Source organism: Penicillium bovifimosum (assembly GCF_028826915.1).
Source record: "Penicillium bovifimosum strain IBT 22155 chromosome Unknown utg000006l_segment0_segment0, whole genome shotgun sequence".
NCBI lineage: Eukaryota > Fungi > Ascomycota > Eurotiomycetes > Eurotiales > Aspergillaceae > Penicillium > Penicillium bovifimosum.
Window position 1 is genome coordinate 596,889 of NW_026622715.1, and position 13,344 is coordinate 610,232.

Genomic DNA, 13,344 nt, shown 5'->3' on the forward strand with positions numbered 1-13,344 from the left:
AAGTGGAGCTGACTGTTTAATGGATTTCTCATCCATTACGCTCGTCGGTTTATTCATCAATTTATTACACGTATTATTTACCTTGAATCTTATGTTTCTTTCGGTATATCTCAGATCTGCAGTACGTTGTATCAAATAAAGTACGACGATATGGGATAGTTATATACCAGGCCTTCCAAGGTACTTTCATCATCGCCTAACTTGAGATAAACCCTGGAGTCGCAGAATGGACATACTTCGTCAACCATGGAACTGTCACTTGCCAAGTACTTTCTAGGTGGGAGTCATATGCCCCAAATTTGGGGTCAGGGGTGCAGAGAGCTCAGAGATCCTTGGAAGAAACAAATAAACATCAAGTTCCAGTGGACGTAAGTGTTTCCCAAAAAGATACCGCTGCCTAGTCCTTGGCTGACAATCCAAACAAAACTGACTCTCCCCGTTCAACTACCTAATGATAAGATGCAGCAATGCTTGGCTCGGCTTGCTTCGTTTTTCGGTTACCATAATTATGTTACTCGGCAAGTCCGACCCTGCTAAGATATGCCTAGCTCAGCGATGAGATTCGCAAGGTTCTCCAAGAGCATATCTTGGCATTAGTGGCGTCACACTCGACTGTGTTATCAGCCCTGAACATTAGGCAAAATGCCAAGAATAGCAGATTGGTCTCAAATATTTGGTGCGCTATCCTCAGGAAAGTAAATGAGCAAACTTTTTGTCCAATGTGGAAGACAATCGAGCTGAGCGCATCCCCTGTTTGTGTCGATAGCGTCCAGCTAGACCATGTGTTGAACCATGGATTGTCTGAGACGGAGGCTTCTTAGCGTCTTCCAGAATCCTTCCAGAAGGCTTCTAGCGTGGTTTCCAATTTGCAAAGTTTTGCCACGCCGGAGTTGGCCGTATCCACCGAGATCAAAGAAAGTCGATGACATGTTTCACTATCTCGCACTCTCTGTTTTCAGAAAGTGGAGAAAATCACGACTGGTCTCCAAACTTGCGTACTGTCAGACACTCGTATCTAAGTACAGTGGCGGTACCGTAATACGAGAACGGTGTAATGAACACCCGCAGACGGGCAAAAGGGTCATTACTTAATTGAGCCTTAGTCGGAGCTGGGTGTGGACGACCTAAAGGGATCTCGGGGATGATAACTAGTCAAGTATACTGCCTACAATTAATCACAATGTCCAACATTCTCATTTGCGCAAAGCCTTGACCTCTCAACACTAACTAGTGTCTACAGTTCAAGCTATTACTGTCCTCATCCGGAATGACATGTGGTCTGGGCACTCTCCTAACAGGACATCCGATATCAATTATTGGTATCGAGTCCGCAAGTATCAAGCAATATCCCATGTCACGTTCAGACTTGACAACGGGCCCAGAAGCAACACCAGCGCGACTGCCGCGCTAGGGGAGAGCACTTTCCACTTTCCCCTTCCACAGAGTATTACCGCACAGGAAATACAGGTCAACTGGTACTAGGATTGTAGGTGAGGCTCTGTTCACCAAGTGCTGCGTGCACCCCCAGAAATTCACTAGTGTCTTCACTAGTTTCGCCAGGACTGGCCCAGGAGGCTTTCTGTCAATCATCTCCTTTCTCAGATCTTCCTCCGGTCAAACGAACCGAGAGCTGTGGCTGAATGACGGCAGGTGCAGAGGCTTCTGTGCAAGCCACATGGGTTCCAATACAGGGGTCCAGCTGCAGCTACATAGTATGGTGTACATGGATGCACAACTGACTAACTAGTTACAGGGATAGGTAGCTAACTACATGTGGTGGGCATACCGCAGAGGCTTACGAGTTGCGGTCAAGCAGTTGTCGCGATTAGAGCTGTGCTCAAGATCTACTTCATACTTGCACATACCTACAGCATACAACATGCTTCAAAAGTACTGCATGGCATGTTGACCACCCCGGCATTCCACGTGGCAACCTCGTTATGTATGCGTCCCCACTTCTGTAGCTCCAATAGCTCGGTCATTGCAAAATGATGCATAGTGTCGAGGTCATTGACCTCGATGTAGTTTGGCTGCCCGTTAGAGATAGGAATCGTTCCTGCATGTAAATTCTCGACGCTGTCGTTACCTATGTGTGCTCGCTCATGCGCAGATCGCAGTCTATCAAGGGGCACTTGGTAGAGGCAAAGGCCCAGACTCGTCCAGGCCTCTCTCGTTTAAATCCCAGCCATTTGGTCTCAATCTGAATAGCTCACTTTGACTTAGCAATCAAAAAGACCCGGGGCTTGAGATAAGAAATCATTAGAGTTTAGGATGATCAGCCCGGGTCTAAGGAGCATCGGAGCATAGTTTGAATCCCAATCGCGCAAGCCACATTCCAACGGAAAACCAAACTCACTAGTCCTCGGATGTTGGTTCCCTGAATTCCGTAGAGATCCGCATGCGACCATGCAGTTCGGAGTATGTACGAAAGTACACTTGCTACATGCAGGGACCCTCGAACAGGCAAGGGGGCGATACGTGACTAGTTGGCAACCTCAGTTGCCTATGGACTCCGTCCGACGTGAAGAATTGTTCTATCTTATTTAGGTAAGGTATGTTCCAGGACAAGCTACGGAGTAATGCACATAAGCTTTCCATTCGCGCGGATCGACACCCCAGGACAGCCCTGATCTCGAACAAAAGAAATGGTCTTGGCAGCTGATTCTCTATCATGATGGTTCGACTCCTATTTCATCCTATTTAGACTTTCCGTGACTCGTAAGGTTTGACGTTGATTCCTGTAGATAGGGCTACTGAGAATCCACCAATACGCATGCATGATTCATATACCCCTGAGCAATCTAAACCTGCAGAAAATCCTTTGATGTACATACCTAGTCGCGTGGCGCTCAGGGATGTGGAGAGATTAAATATAGTACATGTGGCATAACCTGGTACATACATACAGGTGTGTGTAAGAACAATTCAATACAATACACTGATGTACTCCTCGTACGGTGTACTTTCAACGATATCACTGGTGTTGCAGACAGGACCAACAACACAAAGCGAGGATCACTGGGTCTGAGTCGTCTTTCTTTTGCCTTGAGTCTTTGACATTGATTGTCTGACCGCAAGTTTAGACTCTAATAGGAAAGCCTCCGTAAGCCAAATCTGTTAGCGGGCCTCAATTTTGGATAGATTCAATTCCCGCTCCTACAATTCGCTGAATAGGCGGAACAAAGCGACAGGGATGGTCCACGAGTACCCACTATCTACCCTTCTCAGTTACCCTCTCGCATTAGAGCCTACTCATGCACATGGCTATGATGCGCGAACCACTAATTTGTATGTAAGATTAGAAGGTTACCAAGTATTGTCATATACGTTGTAATATTTAAGAATTCAATCTAATTGTTCGACCCATACTAAACCCACAGTTTAGACCGTTCAGCTAATCAACTTTGTTTCTCGCAGCCTAAGAGTAAGAACAGTCTTATCCCCGTCTATCATGTGTTTCAAGTTTCAACGCTAGAGCCGCATGGAAGCTCTTCTTGAGTCATACAGCAGACAGGGCTGAACCAAGACGTTGCGGCCGGAGTTTTGACTCTGGCCCCCAATCTCGCGATCTGAGCTATCTAAGTACCCCTCGGTGTGGTTGATCAGATCGATAAGAGACTGTTTTATCTGATACCTCCCCTGTCTCAATCCACATGGCGCTGTTTATCGGGCATTGTGATTGATCCTAGTCGATAGATCTCAACGGTTGCATCATGCATGTTCTCTCATCGAATGTTCTTCGGCTCGGTTTGTTTTCGGTGCTTCGTAATACAAATGTCGTTTTGAACTGATCTGCGCTATCAAATTTGACTTTCGTTTCATCCAATCTCCTCTTGCGGGGGAGCCCACACTGTTCAGTCACTGATTATCTTTGCTCAATTTGTCTCTATGACCGCGTCTGAGCGGCCCAATCTAAACCCTGTTCACAGATATAGATAGGTACAGGACATCGCTCGGCATCCTGCGGATGAAACTCGCACTGGTGTCTTAGACCGTTGTTTTTCGCTCTTCCGGAAGATCTGGTTGGCCAGCCAAGTTTCTGGGCCTCCAGGAGGACGTAGCATCCTGATGTGCCTAATAGGTAATTTGGTCCAAGCAAGTCAGTCAATAGCCTTGATGAGACTTTCAATTGAATGGCATGATTCATGCAGGTGAAGTCCTTGGCGCCAAGTTCATCCCATCCTATGGCACTGTCTTGACAGAGAATCGAGGCAAGATGAAGCTCTCATATTTCGGCATTAGCTCACCCTGCATCGCTGTGCATTGATCTCCTCGTATTTCAAGCGGTGATGAATGGTCTGATAATGGCATTGCCGCATTGGCGATCATAAACCCCGGCACTGAACGAATCAAGGCCACGAGCAGCGTATCGGGATCTGTTTGTTTACAGGAGACAAAAAGCCTAATGGCCTCAACCCAAATCCCGATATTGCCCAAATCTGAGGTCAGCTTGGCTGGCGGGTTCGCAGGATCCAGGAACCGGGACTACGCGAACCAGAACCGTTAGAAGGCCGAGGAGTTGATGTCTACGGCCTACGCCGCACAACGTGGGGATTTATTAACGATATCTCCCCAGAACGGCCCGTAGCCAAGACGTCCAAGGAAAAGATTCGCGAGACTGCGCCTCCCTCTAAACGCAAAACAGTAATATGGGATTTGGCGGTCAGACGCTAAGCATCTCCCTCCACGTGGGCACACGTGGGACCACATGGGTGATGCGCAGGAAATGAAAAGAAGACGCTTAGAATCACCATGGAAGCCTTGGAAGATGGGGGCTTTTTCCCTTCTTTTTCCTTCTGTTGACCGCCCTGATATTCTTGGGGTTACAGGCAGGGTACTTCGTACTCCAACTGGAAATCTATGACCCCCCGCTCCCCACTATGATTGTCTACAACTTACATTGTACAAAATACCTAGTAGATTCATAGTCATGCTCCCTTCTTTGTTTACATCGTACAATATCCGCGTTGTAAACAGTGTTGTTTCAAGATCAAAGCCATGCGACACGCTAGATTTGGATCAGTGACGAAACACCGGAGTGAAACAGGGAACCTTGGCAGATTTGAGAAGTGTTTTGTGGTTGCCCCACCATTGGCCGATCGGAGTGGAGGGGCTTTCCGATGGCGACATGTGATATGGTACGTAGTTGATGTTTGTAATTGTTCATACAAGCCACGGAGTACGCAGTGGTCGGCGTCAATACGAATTTATTGTAGATACCCATGTTCTGATGGATTTTCCTGTTCCATGGCTTGGGTTAAGCCAATCTCTACGGAGTAGAGATGCGCCCGGAGTCTCGTTATCATGATCATATCTCAGGCAGTGCCAGGAAATAAGGTTAACAGCACTTCCATGGTCCCAACGTTTTTATATTCAATCAACGTTATGCTCGATATAGTTGCCGATATGTAACTATCCGCATTCAATGTTTACGATATTGGATTCCATTTGGCGGGGAACATATGTCCATACTGTAGGAACCTGGAAGGCCCGCGTGGACTCAAGCTTTGTTTGCATCGCTGTCTATCCGCTGACACAATTGACGGGTAACCACGGAGCCATGGAAGCTTGGAGTAGATCATTTGAGAAGCACCAATGACATCTGTCGGAAACGGACTAGACTGAAGATCTAGATCTGGGCTCACCCGTTATGTACCTAGTCATATGTTCCGAAGCCTTTCTTGAATGGGTATCAGAGACAGAGGCCTAGCCCTAAGTCAGCAAAAGCGCCAAAGGCAGGGCCTCCGGAGGAGGGGAAATGTTCAGATGAACAATGAAACGGGCTGGGATCTCCGTAACCAAGGGTTTGCACGGTGCACGTATTGTATGTATTCTCAGTACCACTTTATTACGATCTGGCGGAGCTCTTCGGCCCAGGGACCCTTGGTACAATGGTAAACTATTTAAATTATTATTGGGGTAGACTGGGGGATCCATCTCAGATTTGCAAGTTAATTGTGTTCATTTTTCTGGTTGTCCCCATGATTGACTTGGAATCGACGAACTCATCCATGGATAAGAAATAAACTATATGCAGACCATGTATCATGTGAAATCCTAATTGTACTTCAAATCATAACTAGTTGTTTGATGTGGTTACTAGAGAACATCAGAAGCCACTGTGCAGGCGTGAATGTCATGTTTCGTACATCATACATACATCGTACAGAAGTACGGTGTAATACCAGACCCCAGAGCCCACCGATCTTCATGGCCCACGTTGTTTGGATGCAGCAGGCCAAACTCTTTCGGGACTCACGCGTGGTTGTGGGTCATAGGCTGACAGGCCGAATGGTTGTTCTTCACAAGGGGGCTTCATTATTTCTCTTTTTTTACCACGATTTTCCATTTTCCTTTCCCCTTCTTTTCTCTTTTTATTTTAATTGAATTATTTTCCCTAGTTATCCCGTTCTCTTTCTCCCCCCTTTAGACCCATCCTACTCCTCCTTTTCTTCGCTGTTGAAATTGATTTGAAGAAAGTGAAAAAAGAAGAAAAAAAAGAGAATTTAGGGAATTATCCTAATCAATTATTCTCCCCCTTCACCCTTTCCCTTTCCTTTGATAGCCAGTCCACTCTTAATTTTTTTATTTTTTTTCTCTTGAAAATTTCCCATGTTTTTTTCCGGTATCAGGTGTTTGGCCTAACCCACTTTTTCCCTCTGGTTCAACCCGAAGACTCAAAACCATTCAATGCCAACCCAACCCGGGAGCCACAGCCGAGAAGATTCTCTCCCTCCAGTTCCTGATTCTGATTTTGGCGGCTCTATCTCCCGCAATCGTCGCTCTTTTGCTGCCTTGGCCCAAAAGACTTCAAACGCTCTTGCTAGTCTGTCTGGTACAACCACACTGCGTTCCTCGATATCATATGGTAGTCTCTCGAGACCGCATCAGCTCTCGACCCCTGTGACCCCACCATTCGGCAACACCTACGTGCAATTGACGGGAACTTCGCGCCCTTCTTCCCCGGCCTTGGTCGACAATCCCTCCAATTCGCTTCTGAAGCGTCGCTCGACACTTCGTATCCCTACCTCTGCCTACGACACCCGCCCTTCCCCGCCCGGGCTCCCCAAAATGCATCAGACGTCGTCGAGGTTATTGCGCATGACCGAGGATGAGCGTCCCTTCACCAAGGTAGGTTTGTGGGCACTCGGAACCGAGAAAGAACGAGAGAAAATGGAACACTTGGGCTGATTCGCGCAGGATTTCATGGACTTGTTCTCCACGTTGATGGTCAGCTTGAAGTTGGATTCGCACCGCGTCCGTTTTACCAGATATGACCACACATTCACCTCAGAAGAGGCCATCAACAATTTGGGCTCGCTCAAGTTCTCTCAGTCCAACCGCATGCCAGATCCGAAGGACCCCTCCCGCATTGTCACGACGACCACGACCACTACTTTCTCCATGGCCAAGGAAATGGCCCGATCTGTCTGCCAGCGATTCGTCGATGCACGCTTCATTGAATCTGTCGATGGAAAAGCCCTTTCGATATTTCCGCTTAAAGGCGCCCTCTTCCAGCTCACCCCGAAGGGCATCAACATCCTGCAGCGTTTCTGCCAGCGGAATGGTATCACCGCCCGTCACGTGATGGATGTACTGGAGTCGCCCCGCAACACCATGCAGTTGGTCATTCTCGAGCGTGATACGGATACGGACAAGTTGTCTCACGACCGCGCGACAATTGAGGTTATTTTCCGCCGCTTTGCTGGTCAGGATGGTCCGAACGTCAAGAGTAGTATCTCGACCTCAGATTCGGACTCGCTCAGTGATTACACCAACGGCCTCGTTGGTGTGAAGGTGGCTCGGGAGCGCAAGCTCCAGGATGGGAAGGTTTACAGCAATACATTTACTGGAAAGGCGGCGGTGGACTGGTTGATGGATTGTTCGACGACCATCGAGCGCCGGGAGACCTGCTTGATAGCGGAGCTGTTTTTGAAGTATGGTCTGATTACGATGATCCAGGACGATAAATCATTCCCTGATGTTGGGACGAGTGCTCATTTCCAACCTTCGAAATATGCTATCTATGGAATCACTGAGCGTGGGCAGCGTGTGTGTGGATGGATTGCCCGCGAGAAGGCTCGCGAGGCTGCCACGACGTACGACAGCCGCGGTATGCCGCGGGACTCCAATAACGCCCGATTGACTCACATTCTTCAAGATCCCGCTCTGCGTCTGCTCTTCCGCGAATTCCTACGCTACTCGCTGTGTGAAGAGAACCTCTCTTTCTACCTGGATGTTTCAGAATTCACCGCCAACTACCACAAGGCCGAGAAGATGGGAACATTCAACAAGGTCGACTCCGTGCGCGAAACCCTGGCTGCAGCATATGGATTGTACAATGCCTTCTTAGCACCTGGATCTCCCTGCGAGTTGAACATTGACCACGCCCTCCGCAACAGCCTGGCCAGCCGCATGACCAAGGCTGTGGGAGATGACGAGTCCATGTTCAAGAGTCTGCAAGAAGTGGTCCACCTGTTCGAGCTCGCTCAAACGTCCGTCTTCAAGCTGATGTCAAGTGACTCTGTACCGAAGTTCCTCCGCGATCCCAAATACTCCGTTGTCCTACAAGAACACGACGTGGATATCATGGGAGGCTCGCGCTCATACTCGCCCACGCCAGGCGGCCCGCCGTCAATTCCAGAACGCAGCATGAGTCGATCGACGCGCGCCTGACAACCACCGCCCACAAGCATTGACATAGCGCGCAACCCATTCGAAGACGATTCGTACCACTGCGATTCCGACTCCTCATGAGCCTTCCTCGGTGCACACTGTTTGCCCGATCCATTCAACACCCGCAGTCCGGTATTCGAAACCTCTCCCACAAGGCATTAGTCGAATCCCCACCACTCTGCGACTCCGCATTCATGCTTGTGGCTCCCAGCTACGGACCCACCCCCTGTCCTCGCTCCATGGAATGGAGGGGACATAAAATATTTGGTCGACCCCGGGTCACGATCGTCTCCGACCACGATATTCATTACCCTCTTCCGCTTGCAGCTCAGCACAGTGATGTGTGTCTGACTGCCATTTCAATCTTCCCTTCTAATCCACTCGTCACGAGATTCCCCTTACTCCGAACGAAAGACGTTATGATCGATGGCTCATGTTATAGAGAAAGGCCGGAACTGGAAAATACTTGTAATATTCGGATGATTGCTTTTTTTCCCTCACATCTTCCTTCTTCACTTCTTCCTCCCTGTTGGTCTTCCACCTGGATCCTGGGAGGGAGGAACTCCGAAGAAACAGAAAACCACAAAACAACAAAAACAGACAAAACACGAAAGACTGGAGGCTGTTTCTTTTTCTCTTGAGCATCAGACCCGGCGTTCCTTGCATGTCCCTTTTTCCCATCACTCTGCATTTCTTTCTATCTCTTTCTCATCTTAGCATTTCATATGATTTTCTTTCTCTCTCTTTTCTCGTTCCTCGATTTCCCGCTTCACGAGAGTTTTGTTTAAGTCCCCTGCATCTTTACCGGGCACAGCGAGTGAGTTCTGGTCTGTTTGTGTATGTCATATTATTCTTTCCTATCGGGAATCTCAATGGACATGAATCTCATATTCTCATTCCTGATAAGGAAACAACTCCTTGTGATATGTAGTCCTAGCCCTAGAGAGCAGCCATTCAATACCTCCAGTATCCACAGACGATGGGAGTAATCTTCCGACTTTACGAAGTGCTAGGTTAAGCATTGCTTCACAGATCCGGAATTTTGAATGTATTTTGAGGGTGACTAGATCAGCCATACATACCTACAGAGAACATGATAGAGAACAAGAAAAAGGATAAGAGAAGTAAAAAGATAGAAACACTACCACAACGCCTAGAACCACGCCTTGAATGCCAGTGGTCATCATGTTCAAACTCGAATATTGAGGGTATTGAGAACAAGACGACAAGAAGAAAGGGAATCGAGACAAGAGCAAAGCCTTATTTAGATCCCCAGCCACGAAGTCTCATGCCCTCCTCAATAGCCGTCCAAATACCCTCGACAACCTCTCGATCCCGCCAGCGCCCACCACCATGGATACCATTCTTCTCGTCCCAGCGCTCAACAGCAAAGTTCTCGACACCGCGACCCCAGCCCTTAACCTGAGCCGGAACCTCTTCACCGCGCCAGCCGATATAGACACCCGTGGCGTGCTTGAACAGCTCCGGCGGCGAGGACCACTTGTACGACTTGAACTGCCAGGTTTGACCTGTGGTGAAGACGGCGACGAGACGGTTCCAGTACTCGGGCTTGAAGTTGGTGGTGCCGTCGACGACGATGAATTTGGTCGGCCGGGCGGGCTTGCCAGCGCGAGAGCCGACTGCGGCTGCGTTGGGGTTGGAGGCGTCGGCGTTGATGCGAAGTGGGCGCTCCAGTTTCACGAGGTTGGCGTCTGTGGCGCTGGAGAGGGTTGGGTGGTCGGGCGGTACGAAGATGCCTTCTTCGAGGAAGGATTTGACGTTTGACATGCGGATGAGGGATGAGGCGGAGGGTGAGATTAGGATGATTGGGTCGGGGCGGGAGTGGGAGGTGGATTTGCGCGATGAGGGCATTGAAAGACCGGCTGATGGCGCGGGCACGGAGACCTTGCTGCCTGGTTTGGCGCCTGGTTGTCCTGGGCGATTCCGGCTGCGATCAAGGAAGAGTTCAGCGCTTTTGCGGACGTGTGAGAAGTCCTGGGCGGGTGGGAGAATGGGGTTAGCTACTATCGCATGTTGTTGGTCCTGTTTGATATAACTCACTGTAGGCTTGATTCCCCGTAGAACTGTGTTACGGTCACCGATTTTGCGTTCTCCGTTGTAGATCTCTTGCAGTCGAGGGTCGATTTGCTTCTGTGGCCGGCCGGTCTGAGCTCCGGGTTGTGCTGGTCCTGGGGCACCGCTGGGAACGGTCGAGATTCCGCCAGTCGCACCAGCGGCAATTGCGGCTGCATTCTCAGACTGCGCAACACCTGCAGCTGCGGCAGCCGCCTCAGCAGCAGCAGCAGCACCCTCGAGGGGTTTGATGTGTTCACTGTCGTCGGAGGCGCCCTCCAACCAGGTGAAAAGGTCGAGACGCTCAAGGAAGATCAGAATCTGGACACTCTCCTCTTTACCACCTTCTGGTGTCTGCTTCTTCAGCGCGTCGTTGAACTCCTGCGCCTTGGCGATGTATTCGGGGATAGCCACATCTTTGTTCTGCCAAGCGAAAAGGATACTGCGCAAGTCTACCGGGGATTTGGTGGATGCCGAGATGAATCGTGTGGGGGTTGACAGCGCGATTGTCTGAGGGGTTGGTTGGGCGAAGTATAGATGTGTGGCCTTGGCTAAGTCGTCCGTGGCTGATTGATCTGAGAGCTCGGACGAGGTCGTCGGTATTGGGAGGTTACCAGAGGCAATCGCACGTCGAAGCGACAGGAGAGGATCTTGGAGTGCGGCATCGGTCGCCATTGTTTCGAGAAGGGCAGTGGCCCTGGTTGCAGCAGTAGATGTAAAGGGAAGTTGTCGGGGCTGAAGATCGAAGAAGGCGCATTCGAAGTGGAAGCTCCGCAGATCGACTGCTGCACGTGACTTATCTTCGGCCCATTCATCAAGGCACAAATGGATGTTCGTGACCCGATTGTGTGTTCTGGTTACTATTATCTATTCATGAAAGTGATGTGTCTCATTCAATTCAATTCTGTACATACAATTGCTCTTCTTTTTACCATAATGCTATCAGGCATCGCCACTTCTTTTGCTCGTACACTTGGACTTCACATGATCAACTGAGATACCGCAGCGCAGGGCTGATGTACCGCCATATCCAGCTCCATGCGCCAAAGAAAGCCGTGATACCAGTAAAAAGAATCAGAGTTCCATACTGCGTCTCATAACCAGTGCTGCCACTCAGACCGGAATCCCCTAGAGACCCCGAGTGAAGCAGGACTGTACTCAGTGGCCCACTGATCACATTCCCAATTCCCCGTCCACCAGCAAGCAGACCAAAGACAAGTCCAGTCTCCAAGGATGGCGAGGAGTCACGCTTAATCTGCGTGATGACTCCAGACCAAGTGGAGCTGAACCCACCTGCAAAGAAGCCATATGTAATGGAGAAAACAGTGAGGAGACCAATGGCTGTTTGAGACGAGCCTGACCCAGAGGATGACGCCATGCCCCAGAACAGCAACACTGACAGCGCAGAGCCAACCGAGGATAGCAGCATAATGTTCGTGACGGAGAATCTGTCGCAGAGGGATCCAAGGGCTATCCCGCCGAAGATGGACGTTGCGTTGAACAAAGATACTAGCATTGTACCCGTGCTCTGAGAGAGTCCGACAGTTGTCGTCGAATAAGAAGGGAGAAATGTCGTGGGTAGGAAATACCCAAAGCTCTGGATGATATTCCCTGCCTGCAGCATCCAGAAGGTGGTTAGTTTGAGGAAGCTCAAATCCAGGCGGCGGGCTGAAGAGGATGGCGATATCGGGATACGCGGTTTCATGAATGGCAACGCCATAAGAGTGGTCAGCAACTAATTAATGTTCGTCAGAGTCCACATCTGCTTAAGGGGTTGAAAGCCACTGGCAGCTCGATGACCATCCAAAGGATAGATGGATTCATGAGACACCAACTGGCGAGAAAGCGAGATCGTTCATACCACAGTCACAGTCCAAGCCCTGAGTGTAGTACTGGAGCCGAACCTATGCAGACAAGCACTAGCAATGAAAGGTAGCGCGACTCCGGTAATGCTCTTTGCAGCCCACATGATTCCCAGCGCAAGGCCCTTCCGACGCAAGAACCACTGGTCAAGAAACAAGGAAGAAGGGCTGAACAACAGCCCATTCCCAACGGCACATATGACACCCTGGGTAGCGATCAGGTGCCACACCTGAGCTGAAAATGAAGACAACAGAGACCCTATCACGGTAATGATTAGCCCTGCCGGTGCACTGTAGTACTGGAGACGCGGATATCTCGTCAGAAGCGTGAAGGTAACAGGCGAGAGAAGATAAAGAAGTCCCTGTAAAGCATTAGACTAGACATAGTTCGTCCGCATTAGTCTATCGCATACAGTGGATGTAGTTCCAACGGTTGCCAGATCGTCTTTGCTTCCCTGCAGGACGTCCTGTGTCGAATAGTACTCTTGAAACACACCGAACACAGTGGAGAATCCTAGATGGAGGTTAATAGCGTATTGACGGCCCTATCCAATCGTAACACACCCCAGACAGGTATTTGGATCAAGCAACACGAAGCCAGCATCAGCCATGCGGCCTTCCCTCCATCTGCTGGAGCAAGAGTGGGCAGCTCGATTTCCGAGACGTCATTTGTAGATCTGTGGGGAGGAATCTCGCCCAGCACGAGGCTTTCATGGTTCGAGGTGCTCATCAT

At 49.6% G+C, this 13,344-nt stretch overlaps 3 protein-coding genes across 3 annotated transcripts; 1 reads left to right on the forward strand and 2 right to left on the reverse strand.

The window, feature by feature from the left end:
• Positions 1–6,690: 6,690 nt before the first annotated feature.
• flbA (developmental regulator FlbA) lies at positions 6,691–8,676 on the forward strand (the record flags this gene model as incomplete). Its single annotated transcript, XM_056668605.1, has 2 exons — positions 6,691–7,131; positions 7,201–8,676. 2 exons carry the CDS (start codon positions 6,691–6,693, stop codon positions 8,674–8,676), a joined length of 1,917 nt encoding a protein of 638 aa, XP_056518435.1.
• Positions 8,677–9,936: 1,260 nt separating this feature from the next.
• On the reverse strand, positions 9,937–11,424 carry N7515_007862 (RNA polymerase II accessory factor CDC73 family protein; the record flags this gene model as incomplete). The annotated part of the gene is made up of 1 exon (XM_056668606.1): positions 9,937–11,424. The coding sequence occupies one exon, from the start codon at positions 11,422–11,424 to the stop codon at positions 9,937–9,939; it is 1,488 nt and encodes a 495-aa protein (XP_056518436.1).
• A 313-nt stretch (positions 11,425–11,737) lies between these two features.
• Positions 11,738–12,454, reverse strand: N7515_007863 (putative MFS monocarboxylate transporter; the record flags this gene model as incomplete). The annotated part of the gene is made up of 1 exon (XM_056668607.1): positions 11,738–12,454. One exon carries the CDS (start codon positions 12,452–12,454, stop codon positions 11,738–11,740), a length of 717 nt encoding a protein of 238 aa, XP_056518437.1.
• Positions 12,455–13,344: the final 890 nt, after the last annotated feature.